This window comes from Acanthaster planci, linkage group LG11 (assembly GCF_054643075.1).
Source record: "Acanthaster planci isolate LZ-2023a linkage group LG11, COTS_SCS, whole genome shotgun sequence".
NCBI classification, from domain to species: Eukaryota; Metazoa; Echinodermata; class Asteroidea; order Valvatida; family Acanthasteridae; genus Acanthaster; species Acanthaster planci.
This window is the reverse complement of record NC_141787.1, coordinates 2525841-2543664: the sequence shown is the minus strand read 5'-3', so window position 1 is coordinate 2543664 and position 17824 is coordinate 2525841. Positions and strand designations below refer to the sequence as shown.

General features: G+C 44.4%; 1 protein-coding gene across 1 annotated transcript in view; it reads right to left on the bottom strand.

Moving 5' to 3' along the window:
• The window catches only part of LOC110975757 (uncharacterized), a 53629-nt gene that overhangs the window by 25344 nt on the left and 10461 nt on the right, over nucleotides 1–17824 (bottom strand). Inside the window, exons 14-32 of the mRNA XM_022228513.2 lie at nucleotides 17445–17655; nucleotides 16366–16545; nucleotides 15677–15862; nucleotides 14994–15173; nucleotides 13756–13935; nucleotides 12929–13074; nucleotides 12423–12642; nucleotides 11697–11851; nucleotides 11012–11219; nucleotides 10229–10636; nucleotides 9057–9257; nucleotides 7052–7199; nucleotides 6154–6338; nucleotides 5568–5745; nucleotides 4789–4973; nucleotides 3880–4080; nucleotides 3001–3142; nucleotides 1815–1984; nucleotides 839–1030 (exon numbers count right to left, since the gene is read on the bottom strand). Of these exons, the coding sequence (XP_022084205.2) occupies nucleotides 839–1030; nucleotides 1815–1984; nucleotides 3001–3142; nucleotides 3880–4080; nucleotides 4789–4973; nucleotides 5568–5745; nucleotides 6154–6338; nucleotides 7052–7199; nucleotides 9057–9257; nucleotides 10229–10636; nucleotides 11012–11219; nucleotides 11697–11851; nucleotides 12423–12642; nucleotides 12929–13074; nucleotides 13756–13935; nucleotides 14994–15173; nucleotides 15677–15862; nucleotides 16366–16545; nucleotides 17445–17655 (3676 nt within the window). The remainder of the gene's footprint in view (nucleotides 1–838; nucleotides 1031–1814; nucleotides 1985–3000; nucleotides 3143–3879; nucleotides 4081–4788; nucleotides 4974–5567; nucleotides 5746–6153; nucleotides 6339–7051; nucleotides 7200–9056; nucleotides 9258–10228; nucleotides 10637–11011; nucleotides 11220–11696; nucleotides 11852–12422; nucleotides 12643–12928; nucleotides 13075–13755; nucleotides 13936–14993; nucleotides 15174–15676; nucleotides 15863–16365; nucleotides 16546–17444; nucleotides 17656–17824) is intronic.

The following is a 17824-nucleotide window of genomic DNA, read 5'->3' as shown; positions in this document are numbered from 1 at the left end:
CAAACACATAAGCAGCATAGATTTCATAGATCTTGTTCCCTGAATTTCTTTTATGAATTGTAAACTGTTGATATAGATGTTACCGAACTATGTTATAATTGTGCACTTCAAGCCTTCCTTACAATAGTTTTGAAGTCTGCCTTAATGCACTAAGCGATGTTTAATAATAATTACAAAAGTTTATGTAATATGGACAGGTACCAAATGTCATGATATTTCATTGCTTTTATTTCTATCTCTCAAGTTCTACGACTCGAGTTAACTTTACTTTCGATTTCAATGAACAACCTTGAATAAACTCTACGGCAGTCAAGTGCTTAAGCACATCACAGGTATTTTACACCATACAGCAAAACCAGAAAACACCGACTTTTACACCATCACAAGACACTTTACAAAGTTGGACTTTAAAATTGCTGACCCTAGGCGGTCATTTGGTCAAGATCTGTGCAAGATTTCTGAATCGCCACTTTTCAAAACTATGAGACAGTTTCAGGGAAGTACTCTTTACAATGCCAAGCCCTGGCCCATGGCCGCTAGAGGGCGACATGTCGACCGGTTTGAGAACCTCGTGTGTGAATAGGAATCACTCGAGCGTGAGGACGAGTATGGAAGTCATGTGCCAATGCCCATAGCATTTACTGCCACCTTGATGAAATGTCCTTCTGGTCAACACAACCATGATCCCTTAAATCTTGCCTCAAGACTAAACCAGTTTTGGCCTGCACACTGTATAGGCGACAAGCACTGGCAAGCAGACGAATTGCAGTACCAGTAGAGGGCGCTATATTCACAAGAGGCAAACTGCCAACCGAGAGGGATCTCTTCAGCAACTCACCTCACTCCAGTTGCCTGTGATGTAAGCATTGACAGGGCAGGCGTTGAAGGAGACATAAGCAAAGTAAGATATCATCGATAGCGATGAGGATCTCTGGAAAATGAGCTGTACGTTGCCGCTCAGTGACTGGTAAACCTCCAGGGTCATCGACCCGCACATCTTGATTGGTTCCTGCCTAGCAGCATCAATGATCTAAAACCAAACCAAATAGGGCCAAGAAAAGGGAAAAGTGGCAAAATTTTAGAAATCGATATACACTCCCAGCCCAATCCCACTAGATCACGAGGTCTGTGCCGATCAAAGTGTTGCAAGTGCTTCTTTCATTTTTTACAACATTGCTTTTTTCAGTCGGTACCCGATTCTTTGGGTTTTACCAAGAATATTCCTCTGGGGTTTTCCTCCCACCTCAAACTGTAACTGCTTCTCATTTCAATGTGCCAGAGTCTTCTGGTGTACAAAGTTGGCACATCACTTAGATATTCAAATGATTATCAAATATCTAAATATTTATTAGAAGTGGAATACTTAAACATGAAAACCAACCATTGAAATTGCCAGTGCCCAAATCAAGCTGACCGATACGTTCTCATGAACCAATCATAGTGTCACAATGTTGCACCCTGAAACAGCTCATGATAACGCGTGCCAATGTGCATGATGTCAACGCTTGCAGACACTTCACAAAATGAAAACAAAATATTAATGGCAATTTTCCGAAATTGCATCTTTAAAGGCACGGTTGGAAATGACAGCTTGCCAGAAAGGGTAATTACACATGGATTATAGTCCCCCAACTATCTATAAACCAACTGTGCTTTTCATCAAGAACTTTGTCAGTTTCCTTTTTGATGTCTGCAAATAATGGACTCTAACTTGACAACTGACCACATCTTCATTTCCTTCTTCGGTTGGCAACTGACAGACATGAAACGGTGCGATAGAAAGTGTAAATAAATCAAACAGATCTATGCCTGACCTCTAGGTAGTCCGTTTCACAGGTTCCAGGGAGGTCGGGCACGAGGTCCAAGCCCAAGAAATTGATGGTGACGCAGCCCTCTGGATTGGCTATATTTGCCACACAGTTCAAATCTCCTGGCGAGATGGGAGCACTTACATCCCCTGGAGCGGTGATTTCTACGTCACAGCCTTAAAAATGATAGGGGGACAAATTTCAACCAATCGTAAATCTCACACCTGTCATTTTCCGGGAAATTGTGGTTATTTTTAACCCCTTCAACGCTGGGCCATGGTATGCCCGGTATGCAAAGCTCTGTCCAGCAGCAGGCCCCATTGAACCAGCAGCTGCATGGTGAATAGACTGTATGTGTGGTATGCACTAATCCTCACACAAAGCCGCGGCTGTGGACGGCTCCCACAATGAAGGAGTTTAGCTGTGAGAAGTGGTCGTGGTATTTTCATTATCAAAAGTTCAAACATTTTCAGCTGTATAGAGCAATCTCATTTTCAAGTAAAACTGTCCACAAGGGATTAACCACTGATACTTTAGCTGAAAACATCGACTTTTAAAGAAGGCCAGATGTAGCGTCCACTTTTGAAGTCATGACACGCAACAAATGCAGAGCCACTGGAACAGTGACACGATACTTCTCTAAACCATAACTGCACATTTTTCGAAACTACAAAGCACTGCCCACCGACCTGAATGCTCAATACACTGTACTCCTCTACAGGTTCTCAGACAACAGAAATGACTTTTTTTGACATTTTAAGACACCAGCGGGAGGTGAGCTGGGAAGCAAGCCCCGATATTTATAACCTCGTCAGCCATGCCTATGTGGACAGATAGCTACAATCCTGGACAAATCTCGTTGGAACATGCTTCCCCTTGCCCCCTCCATCAATGCTGTTTCTCACTGGTAAAGCTGGGCTTCATCTTGGTCCATTAATTGACCGCAACATTGAATGGGGGAGAGGGGGATCTTTTCACCGCGCTAATTCCCACAAGGTGTTCCCCACTATTTTGTCCAGGATGGTAGATCCTGGGAACACATCCTCTGGTAGGAATCAATTGAACACAGCTGCATGTACGGCATTGGCAAGCATCAGAACTGCACCTCTCAAGCGCCATTTCTCGCATGCTCCTTTCAAATGTGAATGCTTCCATTAAAACACCGGGGTCTTTCTGTGGGCACAGTTCTTACTTGGGCATTCCTCCACCTCGCAATCTATGGTCGACTCGGGCACTTCCAGCGGGCACATGGATGGGTCCAACTCGTCCATTGTCCGTGGATCCTGGCAGACCACTGTTCGGGTACGGTATGACTCGCCACAGGTGGCCGAGCACTAAGAGTTACAAAATAAAGAGGCGAGAGTCGCAGACAGACAAACTTAGTATCAAGACTGACAAAGAAATTGAACAAAGCGAGATTAGATGCCTCGCAATTGTGACTAAATCACACAAAATAAGTCTCGTTACTAATTCCTCAGAAATTTTGCTTCAGTTTCCAACAAAAAAACCATGAGACGTTGGTTTTGATGTAGTATTCCATTTTGTAAACTTGACAAAAATATTGAGGGTTCCTGTTGATTTAATACTGATTCATTTTGAGATCTCGAATTAAACAAAAATTGGCTCTTACAAGTTGGCTCAGGCTCATCTTATTAGATTGGATGATTTGTTTGTGGGTAATTTCAGAAATCAGGGATCAAAAAGTGTGACATATTCATGTCCCTGTTAGATCTGACCTTTGTTGTTTGACATGGAAATATCACCAGAATTGATTTCAAACTTACTATTTGTTTGGCAGGTGTTTTGCATTAATTCATCACTCTTGGAAATGAGAAATTGTGTTTTGAACGTACAAACTCATACCTCAGATGTGACAGGGACATGAATAAAATGGACCTCTCATTTCTGGAGTTACTCAGACACCATTTTCACAAAGATGGATAACCTATGGCAACGTCGCAATGCCCATCACATAACATTTTTAGCCTCAAGTGGTTGCAAACGTCCACAGCAAAACAGGATAAAGTTGCCCACTTTCTCAAAAGGTTGCAAAAACTGAGGGAGGACTCACCTCGCCATAAGGGCCGGTAAACCACAGCCCAGCGGTGCACTCCACAAAGCGGGCTACGGCATTGTAGCCGCGCCGGGTCGGGCCATTCTCATCAGAGAAGAAACGGACCGTCAGGAGGCCGGTGGCAGAGTAGAAGACAGAGGGGATCTCCTGGCCGCAGATGGGACCGGTGTTGACGTTCACCAGGTTCAGATCCACCAACTGCAGACAAAGCCATCCAAATAGTATGATTTGATAATCCTTGTACTTGCTCAATTTTCATGTAAACAAATCGGAAATGTGGGGGAACCCCTGACCAGAACATATGAAGCAAGATACGAGACGGAGAGAAACCCCCTGCTTTGTGTTGGTCATTGTTTTACTGGAATCTGACAAATGCTTTTAAGACATTTCAACGGGATGTGTTTGATAGGTTACATTAAGTCTATTGTGTGTGTATTGTGATTGGACACATTGGGGGGTATCCCTTGATCTCATTTCTTGCTGGATATAGACCAGAAACATATTGGTGAGGTAAGCAGCAACGTTTCTAAAGATGAATTTGCATCAAGGAGATATTAATTTGGGGGTTTTGCCCTACCCAATGTATATTATAAACACTGAATGCTCAGTGTGTACACCCGAGAGCTTGTGAAAAAAATGCTCGCTGGATTCGGGTGGGACTAGAACCCACGACCTCCTGCTTTCTAGTGCAGATGTCTTGACCAGAACCACCAGAATCCAGCTTGCGTTTTTGAGGAAACAAAAGATTTTACCCCGACCACACAGCGCCTTCCCACTTCATCCCCCATGCTCCAAATGTCTGCTGACAATGCGGCCTTTGTTTTCACAACATGGTTTTCAGTAAATTCATTTGATTGATTAATCCATTGAGGAGGTCGGTCATACTTGCGAGTCAAGTGTCTATACCTGCACAAAGTCCGAGCACTGGCCGTCGAATGGAGGGAGGTCCACGTCCAAGAATCGCAGCTGGATGCAGCCGTTGTCATTGCGGATGACCGTCAGGCAATTCTGGTTGCTGTCATAATTGTCAGGGTAGTTGGGCGAGTAGACAGCCTGGCCGGAGGTGGTGATCTCCTGACCGCAGGGGCTTCCTACAAAAAGTTCAAGAGGGGGTGAAAAGTTTGGACTTTTCAGGTGAAAGCAGCCCCAGTGCTAAACCTCGGCAATTAATTTTGTCTTTGCAGGGGAGGAATTTTGTTATTGAAGGGGAGCAAGGCAATTGCCTCCGATGCCTCCGTGAAATTCCTCTCGTGCTTAATTTTTTTTGCTACATCAGATGTAACTTACCAGTGGCTGTAGGGTTGGTTTCACGTGAATACTGAAAAAAATAATGTTTACAGAAGGTCCCAAAACTCGGAGCTTTTTACACAAGATTCTGCAAAATTTGGGCAGCCCATTCATTAGAGTTTGTAATCAAGGGAAAGAGAAACCCTGACTGGCAGTATACAATTTGCCACTCATAACTCAAATATTTGCCATGTCAAAGAAATTGTCCAAATTGTGCTGTTCTCATTCAGGTCAAAGTTTAAACAAAGCTGTAAGCCACTAAAGAGAAACCCAATGGGCAGCATGCCATTCACAGCTCAAATATTTGCTACGTCAAAAAATTGTCCAAAATCTGTATTTCACTGGAAAAACTATGGCTACTGGACAAACTGAAAATGGAAAGACCTTGCAGTCATTACCTTGCTCATTGATGAAGTTGGCCTGCAGGGTAAAGCCAAAACCGTTTGGACTGATGGGTCCAGTCTCGGCCGATATGAAGGTGATGGCAATCTCGTTGGTGATGGAGGTGAAGATAACGCCTGGAGCCTGGGTACCGCACAGCTGTAGAGGATCACCGTCTGAATTCACATCTTTGATCTGCAAAAACAAGGTCGCCTTCCTTAATTGCTGTGTATTGACCATATAGAAGAGCCAGGCCTTTTCTGACAATCTCATGGGGGGATGATTATGCATCCCTCAACCCACCAAGAAATTGGCTGTCCCACACCCAATGCTTATAATAGGTGGAGCTGTGAAGGTCCAATTCAATCACAAATATGGTCAAGTTGTTACAGCCACTTGAAGTTCAGGGCCTCTTGTCTGAAAGTCCATGTGCATTGGATATGCAAATGGGAAAAGTATGTATATACTTTGGCAGACCTGTCTCTGAAAAATTGGCCTATAGCGAGAATAATCTGTCCAATTGGCAAGACATTATCGAAAAAACTACTTGATACCAAGTATTTTCTGGCAGAGATGAAAAGAAATTAATTCCGAGAAACTTACCAGAACCTTGTCCTCACAGTCTGCCGAGGGTCGAAGGTTGAAAAAGGTGGTCGTGAGCTGCACCACCATGCCCTCAGGAGCCCTAACCACATTGGAGCAGGACACGTTGTTTGGGTAGGAGCTGGGGAAGTCCGGTGACAGAATGAAGCTGTTGTCTTCGGTGCGAATCAGATCACCGCTGCACACTATTGCAATCAAGGAAGAAATGAAAATAAGAGACACTGCATGTTTTTTTCCGCAAGCCTAACACCATGGGCCAATTTCATGGAGCTGCTTATGCACAGAATTTGCCCAAGTGCAAAAAAAGTGCTTAAAAATCAAAGGTTACCAGCTCAAAATCTATGTGATTGTCATGCTAACCAAAAGACAGGTGAATACCACTCCAAAACAATATACATCACAAGAAGTTTTGGCTGGTCACCTGATTTGTCAAGCCAGGTTTTTTCATGCTTAGGTAAATTTTGTGCTTAAATGAAGCAGCTCTATGAAATTGGCCCAGGTTTTTCTTTGTGCAAAACCAAAGCTGAATGTAAAATTGTGACGTATCAGTAATTCCTGCTGCAGAAAAAAACTTTTTTGCAGTGCAATTTTTTTGAGGAGGCTATCTGCCCGGAGTTGAAGTGCACCCCCAAGTGGCAAAAGACAGATTGTTGCAAGTTTTCCAAGTGGGTTCTTGCACACGTTCTGCGTGCATGCAAAGACTAAACATTAAGGAATAAATTTGTTGCGCGTACTCAGCGTAAAATGTGCCATTGATCTCATAAAAGCCCGTCAATGCAGCGAATACTTAAAAATAGCAAATACGTCCTCCTTTGTTCTGCCGGATGCCGCTAATCTGGCTTGCTCTCTAAAAGATATTGAAGGTCTCCTGGATGCTATTAAAACGGCATCATCTTACCGCTGGGCTCCACGCATTCCTCCTCTTCGCAGGGCTGGGTGGAAGCGGGCCTCTCCAGTCCGCTACACTCAATGTCATCCACCGTCTGGTTGCCACGGACACAGGTGACTTCGCGCGTCTGCACACCCTCCCCGCAGGTGACTGAGCACTGAAATGCGGTTTCAAGATTTAGTCCTAACGAGTTAAACTCTGCCAGTCAGGTTCTCTATTTTGATGTACGCAAGATCAAAACCACTTTGGAAAAAATTCACACATGAGAACCTGGGTATCCATGGCAACAAGTAAAATGTCCACTAAGACCAGGAACTAATGTCATTTCCTCCAGAGTGGAAGAAAATACAACCTTCAGATTTCAGTCGGTGAAATTTCTTTGACAAATGCTAAGAGTGATGAATTTTCCTTTCATGATTTGTTGCCATCTTCACAGTAGCAGTGGAACAACGTTTGACAGAAACCTTGTTCATTCATCCACAAAGTTGCTCATGGAAATATCACAGGCATGTGAATGGGCACGAACAAAAAAACCCTGAAAATATTGTGATGAAATTAATCATGGGGAGACTACTACGAGCGCAGAGCTGAAAGCCCTTAAGGCACGGGGTCCGGAGCCCGCTCAAGGGCCCTGGAAAATTTTGGATTCTAGTACGCTGTGGTGCAATCTGATGCAATTCATGACCCCTTTGCCTCTAATTTATTGAAGCAATTGGACTTGTTATACCTGTGATGGCCATTTAAATATGGGAATGTTGATTTGGTGTCATCTTCCTTTTTGCAGCCAGGCATTCCAGTGCCTTCTGCCGAGCCCTCTTCCTATGTGGTGCTTCTCATATTTAGCTGCATGCTGTATCAATGCTTTCGCTCCAGAAGTACCATACTTCATACGAACACAACACCACTCACACCATGCTTCTCCAGGGTCGTTAAGCTTACAAAAGCAGTCGCCCACCACATGCTCATCTTCCGTTTGAGCCAGTAATAATTTGTCACACCAGGACCAGTTCCACTTGTTTTTCACCAAAATATCAATCTGTTTCGGATCAGCAGTCCCCCCCGCTCAACGAACTTCAAGTAGTTTCCTTCTACCACGATTTTGATTTTGTTTCTTGACTGCATGTGTGTACGTACGTACAGCGCGGCACTTCGACCATGTACAGTACATGCACACGTACCAATTTTCAAAAGCCACTTCGCACATGGCCGGCCATGCAGCCTCCAGTCACGCAGCACTGCCAAGAATTTATGTCTGTAAAGTACGGACCCATTTAGAGTAATGCACATGCGTATGTATGATAATTAGGAGAATGGCCAGTCCTGCGAAAGGAATTAACCAATAAGAGGTAAGAGTCTGATTTTTACGGGAGTCAGATTTTTGTGGACACCGGGCATTTACGCAAAGTGGCTGTGGCAAAGCGACAGCTCGCGACAGCACTCTTCACTGCTTCCCTCCTTTGGTTACACAAAGAGGATTCAGGTTTTGTGGGAATCTGCAAAATTAGTTCTTCGTACATTTTGAAAGGTCCTGAATCGAATTGTTTCGACGTACAAATTTCACCCAATTTTAGGGAAGTGTTGAGCGCCGCGAGGTCAACTAACATTTACCCCCTTACAACTTGCCCCCCAAATTTTATTCTATTTTTACACTGAACTCGAAGACCACAAATTTGAAGGTGAAAAAACTGAAATTCTGGTTGAACCGGAAAGATTCTCAACCCTGATACAATAATTGATGCTTACATAGCACTATCATACAATCACAATTACTACCCCTGCTCACTGGGCGACAAGATCAGTTTCTGCTGTGCTTGATTAAGAAAGGCAAAACTTATCACTCCCCTCTAGGGCACCCATTTATTTTCTAATTGAGTGGAGATAGGCAATTGTGAACGAGTGTCAAGCCAAACGAATACATGCACCATGGCAATTCTGGCCAACACACTACTGCACAACATCTAACACCAGAACCACCAAACACCTAGCTACGACTTGCAGCCCCAGCCCGACTCACCTCGGACCACTCAGAGAACACGTAGCGGGCGGGGTCTTCCTTCTCCACCGCGCTGTAGATGAGGGAGTAGCCCGGCCGGGTGACGGTGGCATCTGTGTGGAAGAACATGTTAACGTCAGGTCCCACCGAGGTCCAGACCAGCGGCAGCTCGTAGGAGTTGCCACAGAGGCGCTCAGAGGTGTTGTATCTGACGTCCGTAATCTGGTGAGAACATGGCAACAATATGAAATCAGTACAGAACAACTAAGCAAAGCAGAATTTGCAATCCCGTGCCACTACGGCTGAGAAGGCATCTCAGCTGTAGGGGAGTCAAGATGCCTTTTGCAAGTTAAATTTGAATGAAATCTGGTACACCGAGTTCTTTAAATTCAGTTGAACATAACAAATAGAACTCTCCATACTAAAGCCACTGTTCTATGCCTCGTGATTTGGGGGAAGCTTTTGCTTAGTTACGTAAGAGACACCTTGCAACAATACACTGTTCTCAATGGATAAGGGCAAAAATTCATTCCAGAGATGGTCGCCATGCAAAAGCTTGCCCCGAATCAAGATGTATAGCAACACTGCCTTTAGTATGGGGAATTCTAATTGTTATGTGTATGTGCAATCCAATCAGAAGCACCCAAGATTCCTACTGGGAACAACTTGGAAACACAACAACCAATGCTTTTTTGGTAGTTTTTACCAAGGAGTGCCCCATGTCCATTTTTAAATAACACAACATTAATGTACAGTAGCACATTCCAAAAGAGAATCCAGTTTGTCAATAGGAGCGTTCTACTTCAGACAGGAATATTCCAACATCCAAGATGTTCCAAGCTTATAAAACAAGTGGAGAAGCTTTAAGGAATGGTGTCAACTTTTCCACACCTTGCTTGAGTGAATTCTTTCCAAACTTGACTAAGACCTGGACTTTTGTACCCATAAGAAACCACCAGCACGGAGTACAGTTGACAGAGCCAGTGCTCTGGGGCCTAGATATCGTACATTCAAATATGCATTACACAGCAACTGGTAACTTATGTCATATTAATAGAAACACCAACACCACATTAGAAGACCTGATGGGCATAATGCAGGTAGCCACCTATAGAGGGCTCACTTCATATTTTGTGGTGCACGTAATGTTGTACATACCACACTTTGGGTAAAGATCAACTAGCCTTCTTTACCTCTAGGTAGTCAAAAGAACAGTCTGGCGAAGGTTCCACATCAAAGGCTGTGAAGGTCAGCCGTATGTAGTACTGGGGGGTTTCTGTTTCAGTCTCTCGCCGACGCCTGCGCCCCTCAATGGCCGGGATGTCAGCCACAAAGGCCTTGTCACAGTCCAGGTCGTTGGGGTAGTTCTGGCCGTTGGCGAAGCCAGGCGAGCTGTCTGTGTATTGGACGGTGCCCTCCAGCATGTACGTGGTCTCGCAGCCGTAGGGGGCGGGGCAGATGGCTAGGTAGCAGGGGCGGGAGGCTGAAGGTTGGTCCTCGGCCACACACTCTGTTTCCTCCACCAAGTTGCTGTTGGGGTCTTTGGTCTGTTGGCAGGCGACGGTGCGCGTTTGCGTACCAGGGCCACAGCTCACAGAGCACTGAACAATTTGGCAGAAATACCAGTGGTGCACATTAACACTCTCTTAAGGTTAAAAATGTCCTTTTTGCCAGTCAACAAGGACAAATGCAAAAAAGCAATAGAAATCGGGAATCTAGAAAAACAAAACCAAAATGGATCTAGTGCTTTTCAATAAAAAAATTTAACTGACAAGAGCACACTATTGACAAGAATCTTGGAGAACGTTTAATAATTGTTCATTTTTTCTCAAGTGAAGCGTACTAGTGTGAGGCACAAACGAACTGGTGGACAGAGGTCAAAACAAAAAAGCGGTAGCAGGTCAAGGGCAACAAACCAAAATAACTCCAGTCAATAAGGGAGCATACGTCTTGGATGATGGAAGATAGCCTCTTACCTCAGACCAGTCCGATGTTGTCCAGGAGGCGGAACAAGGGTCAAGGCTGCAGGGGCGGACCGTGGGGGGCTTCTCCCCAGCGTTGCAAAGAGAGTCCTCAACCTGCACAAAGTTGTCGCCAAGATTGAAGCAGAAGACGTCGCGAGACTCAAAGCCCAGGCCGCAGGTCACACTGCAGGGTCCCCAATCATAGGTCAACCACAGATATCTGGGATAACAAAAATAAGAGGAACAAAAGATATTGGAGTTTGAAGCCACGTCTGGGACATTAGTGTTATGCGCCTGGCAGAGAGTTCCATCAGCCAAAGAACAGACCATCAAAGAGACTAACTGGCAAAAAACAGTCTGGTAAAAAAAATGGCCTGGCAAAAAAATTGCCAGGCAAAAAAAAAAGCCTGTCAAAAATGACCTGGCAAAGAGTCTGCTGGGCAAAGAATCAGAGAGACAAAATGTTGGCCACGGGCAAAATTAGTTGGCCCGACAAAACAAACTGCATGTAGCCATCACAGTTTCTACTACAATTGAGTATTTCATTGTCATATCCCCATGTTTTTCTCTAAGCTTGCAAAGCAAACAGAAGTAAAATTGGTTTTATTTGCCTCCTCCGAAAATGCTGCTGGCTGTCGTAAGCCCAACGCATGATATATTTAAGCCTTGTTGCATCATTGGCTATACTTTAACTTACGCCGTTGGGCACTCCACTTGTGTGTCGCACTCCTGTGAGGCCGGTGGTCTGTCCTCTGCAATGCACTCTGACTCATCGACGATGTTGGTGGATCTGGGGGCCTCAATGCAGTAAACCAGCCGACCCTGGGTACCGACACCACAGGTCACTGAGCACTGCACACCAAACCAAAACAACAGATGAAGTTCTTTCATGGCACAAACTCTTCCAAACAAATTTCAAATATTCCTCCAAGCAGATTTCCCAGATATCTGTAAACTATTCATCTTTCTGCAGCTTAAAATGGTGATAACCAATGGTGTGCCTTTGTTTGCTGTCCCGTGTTCAAATAAATTCCCCTCAATTTTGGGGAACGAGTCGTAAGATACCACAAAACTAGTCAAAGAGCATTTTTCTCGGTAATAGTTAGTTTCAATGTAACAAGCAAATTGGTCTCGTTTTGGTGTATCACTGTTTGGGGTCCTGATGAAAAGTGATCATAATGTTGGTGAAATGTGTTGAGGGTTACCAACGACTTCTTTGCAAGACTTGAATAGTTTTTCACTCTTTCACTTGACTTGCCCTGTTTCATAAACATGCATGCGATTAGCAAGCCATTTTGCTTTGTGGCTGCGGTCATTTCACACATTGTATATGGACACTCACAAAACGTGAGTCTTGTAGAGTCATTTCATGTCTGTTACCTGTCATATGCCTTGTCAAAATTAGCTTATTTTTGGACCTTACCCCATTCCATTCGGTGGTCTGCCAGACGGGGTTAAGCTGAACACAGGTCGAGGGTGGGGTGCACTCCTGGGAGGTGGGCAAGGGGTCCAGTCCGTCGTCCAGGCAGGCTTGCACAGGCACCTGCTCCAGGATGTTGCCCGAGCGCCGGATGCAGACAACCAGCCGGGTCTGAAGGCCGCTGCAGTTGCAGGCACTGAAGGGGCTACTGACAAACTGAAGCCTGTGGGGCGGTGTCAAAGGTCAGACAATGTAAGAGACCGCCAGCACAGTCCAAATTCTTTGCGCCTCAATTTTCAAGGGGTGTTTCAGGCCTTCGTAAAACTCAAAATCCAAAGCCAAAACTGCAGGAAATTAACAACCAATGGCACTTTCGTGGAGCATCAGGTCACATATCAAGTAATGGTGAGGAATGTATGCCCTATTATCCTCAATCCTTCGAAATCCTGATAATTGTTTGAAGGATCTAGGAGGGTTGACAGCTACTGAACTCAGCGTGTAAAACTCACAAGGAGATGCACGGCGTCAGGTTGCAAGGCTGAGTCGTGGCCGGCTTTTCCCCGGAACAGAGGCTGTCTGCCACCTCTACCTTGGTGTCGTTGTTGATGCAGACCACGGTGCGGATTTGTACGCCATTGCCGCATGTCTCGCTGCACTGTTTTCAACAAGAGAAAAAAAAATAAGCTTTGCTGGTAGTAAAGTGGATGGAGATAGGATTCAAAGCTTCAATGTTCAAAGCGCCGCTCAAGGTGTTGCACCGACCAAGCTCTCCAGGAGGCCTGTGGTTGTGGTGCTGTAGTCTCCACATGCGACTAGGTCCTTTGGCTTGACAGCAATGCAAAGTTAGCATACAGTTTCCTGCTAACAAACTGACTTTTCCTGGACTTCCCAGGACTGTGACAATTGACCTACTTAAACTCCATTTGCAAAGAAAACTCGCTTGGTTCAAGGAACTGGAGGATAGCCACTGCCACTGCTATAAACTGAAAGGGACAGCCTGTAAAGTTATCATTAATCTTGCATCAAAAGCGGCCCATCAAAAATGACCCGGGCATGATCCTGATTTCCATGACTTTTCTTCCAACAGGGGTCCATGGACATACTTTCCTCCCCTGAATTTCCCATGGCTTTCCACAACAATCCTGGATTTTCCAGAATTTCCTATGACCTTGGGCACCCCTCTCCAGAGAGTATGTCCAGGCAGGGAAGCCATTTCCAATACTCCCCTGTCACTTTTCAGTATTGAGATAGGCATCTTGAACAAACCAAAGTCTCTGCGCTTTTGCTGACAGTAACATCTATGAAGTGTTCAAGAGCTGAAGAGGTTCACACTCACCAGTCCAAATTCCCCAACTTGGTAGAGGTACGTCGGGCAGTCATCCAGGAAGCACACAATGGTGCTTTCAGGCGGTATCAGACCAAAGCTTAGACAGTTGGTAACATCCACTACTTGGTCATTCTGATCCAGGCACTGGACGTCACGAAAGCGCTGCCCTTCCCCGCAAGTCACAGAGCACTGTAATAAAAAAACAAGCAAAAGATTCAATAGGGTAGTAAATCCATTATATCCGGTAACGAATCAAGGATTCCAAGGCACTGTAGCTCCCCAGGCACCGTAGCTCACGAGCCTGAGGAAACTTCGGCAGGTTAGAGCAAGGAGCAGTTGAAGTTTTAGAGGTGGGAAGAAAGCCCTAGAGGAACATTCTAGGTAAAAACGCAGGCAATTGGGTAGGGACAGAAAGCCCAATTCACACATTGTCCAAGCTGGGAATTGAAACCGGTTCGCAGGAGAGGGAGACGAGGAGAGAACTACTAGGCAAAACTGACTCCCCGGGTGGATGCAGTGGTAATTTACCCTCATCTACCAACCTCTGTGGCCGGGGTTCAATCCTGCCCTGGCCAAGAGGCAGCTTGCGTTTTCAGCCCCTACATGATTCCTTGCATATCTCCTCGGGTTTTCGTCCCACCACTAAAACTGAACATTTCTTCATTGTCTTCTCTCCAGTTTACTTCACTTGCAAGTGAAAGTTCGACAGTTGTTGAATGAATAAATGTCACACAAACTGCATTTCAAATTACCTGTCAATTTTTCAAGCTCATGTTAAAAATATGGATGAAAAAAGAATCTCTTGAAAGCCGATACTTTCCAAAGAATACAAATTAAGCTTTGTGTGAGGATTAGTGCATATCGCACATACATTCTATTCACCATGCAGCTGCTGGTTCAATGGGGCCTGCTGCTGGACAGAGGTTTGTATACTGGGCATACCACAGCCCAGCAGTCGCGGTCAAAAGAAGTCTGCTGAGAAGGGGTTAAAAAGTTTGATTCCTTTTCACTTAATGTTACTTTTTTAAATGTCCAGTCTACTTGAAAAAGTCATCTCACTATGAAACTATATGCAAAATCATCGGGTTTCATGGGCCTTCAACCAGTTGGTTTGAAAGAGAGGCTGAACTGGCAAGATTACAAGAACTGCACCACAGACAAGTGAGATCACCTTGTCTTTATTTAACAAAAGCAATCTCTCTAGTTGTTAGATTCTGATTCTGTTGAAGAGGAAAGGGGGACCTTACCTCGCCATATGGTCCCATCTGGAAGCGGTAGTCTGGCTGACAAGCAGGAAGGGTGCAATTCCGCTGCGTCCCTAGGTCGGTCAGTCCGGCGTCGATGCAGTTCTGCATGTCCACCTGGACGTTGTTGTTGAGACAGACCACAAGTCTGCTCTCCGTGCCACTCCCACAACTAACTGAGCACTGGTTTTTTTAACATCAAAAAATGAAGAGTCTGGAATTAGACTTATTTGTGGGGCTAAAATTTCTAGTAAAATGTCCCTTGCAAATAAACCTAAAAATTTTTACCGGAACTGAAGAATTTTTACTACACCAATGCAAAAATAAAAGCAAACTAAAACACTGTCAGATTAAGGGTATTCCTGAAAGGCTGCAGTGAACTTGCGTACATCCGTTTTTTGATATTTTGGTTTTAAATTTCACAATGTTTACTTCTTTCACAGTGCACAGCACAGAAAGTGTTGTATTTGTGGCACTTCAAATCCATATTGCAGTTGAGTCCATCACAAGTTCTTCTAAGTCCCTCTCAAGTTCATCACAAGTTATTTGGTTTGAAAGGCAAGTCACAAGCTATGCAGATGAATTACAAAACCTTTCTTGTCGATATTCACCTCATTACTTAAGACTGCTCTTGTGAAGGAACTTCACACGAGCACTTGCTTCGAACTAATGTTTTGAGGCCTTACCTGTCCAAATGCTCCCCGGACGACGGTGTAGACTGGCGTCGGGCACGCCTCCAATTCGCAGGTGGTGTCTGTGGTGGGGACCTCCAAGGACGCATCCTGACACCGGGTGATGGCCACCACGAGGTTGTTGTCGTTCACGCAGTATATCATGCGGGTGCGGATACCAATGCCACAGGATACCGAGCACTGCAGACCCCCAAAAAAGCATTCTTTCTAAATTATCTTAGAATTCAATTTGCTAGACATTTTTTAAACATGAACTCAAGTGGGATGATAAATCAGGAGTCTACAATATTCTTAACATGTTAAAACCAGAGTAAGGAAAAGAAAGATGACTGAAAAGTATGCTTCTAGGCTTTATCCACGGTTAACTGATGTCACATAACGTTGAGCAGGACGGCAGCTTTTGCATAAGATGAGGTCCAGATAATACGAACTAATTTAAAGTTCCAAAGGCCCTCCTATTAACAAGAGTCAACTGTATATCCAATTTTTACCAGTAACTTGCAAACTGCTTTTCAAGAAATTCCTATTTTCCACATCAGTGACGATTTCATGGGGGAAATGTGGTAACCAAATACATCAGTTTGCAGTTTCACAAGAAAACTCCGGACAATATTCCAACCAATGCTCACAAAATACTGTACACCGAGGACCACAGGGAAAGGGTTTTGGAACACAGCTTCTACCTGACCATAAGGACCAGCCACATAGCGCAGGCCACAGCTGACGCCCGTATCACAGGCCTGGGTAGACGACGGTCTGCTCAGACCCGCATCCAGGCAGAACGACTCGGCCACCTGGTTACCCTCATTGTCGCGGCACTCCACAGATCGCACTTGGACTCCCGTCCCACATGTCACCGAGCACTGCAAGTTAAAAACAGAGAGATCAGTAAAATCAGAGAAAGTACACAATTTATCAATATGCAAGGCAAGACTTGTGTGGTGAAATAACCTCCACCACTCATGATTTCATATCAACCAGCTGTCAAAATTGTTGGAAAGAGTTCCATATGCAGACACCACTTTGAAAGCCTGTGCACAAACCCTAAAGTAAACATGGTGAAGAGGAAGCTTGATATTACAGTTGTTCAAAAGTCCTTTTCCTCCACTGTCCCGACTCAAGGTTTGACTACTTCGTAATATTTCAACCAAACAAATCCGAGATTCAAAAAGTACCCTGTCTCCAGTTATCTACAATAGCTTCCATATTCAATCATACCATTTTTGTCATGAGCCATCTATGTTGCCTCTTAATTTATAATTTTTCCCATCCCAGTTAAGATTTAAGTGTCGGTCTCTTAACTGTATTGTCCTTTTTGTCCTGTCCAATTTTCTCTTTTGTCCTGTTTTGTTCAATGCGCGTCTCTACAAGACATAGTCTTTCTGATAATGCCTCCATTTTTGCCACGCAGCTTTTTTTCTTTTGTCTGATTTATTTTTTTGCATCTTTACTTCTTGAATTTATTTTGTTTTCGTAATTGTCCATATGTATTTGTCATATTCTATAATGGCATTATAGAAATAAATGTCGTTGCTGAATTGAATTTATTGTCGCAGTCCTACCACAGGAGAGTGCCCCTCTGGCAGCAACAAAGGGACCAATTTTGGAATAACGCACCCCTCCCCCTCCACCATTTTCGTACACACTAAAACAAAAAAGTAATGTAGGAAAAAATGAGGTGTGAGAAAAAAAGGAAGCGAGCAACGACTAGATTCACTTTCTCACTTCAGCTCGCTTTTCTTTTTTTTTAAAAGTTGATTACCGGCTGGAATTCTCCCATGACATATTCGACGTTGATTGTTGGGCATTGACCCGCATTACAGAGCTGGGTCGTTGATGGCCTGGTTTGCGTGCAAAGCAGATCCTCCACGACCACTCCTTCCAGCTGGTCCTGACAAACAACACTACGAATCTGGATACCAGTGCCGCAAGATACCGGGCATTCACTAAACTCTCCTTCGACAAAGGTATACCTAGAAGTGTGGAGGAAAAGGAGGGACTATGATCGTAGAGTGAAATACAAGAGTTTCATGATGGTGCATTGATCCCCTTTATTTGCATAATTCAATTTCAAGCTTAGAGATGATCATTATAATAAAACTCCTCACCACCAATAGAGTTGTGAATGTGGATTTCCAGCAA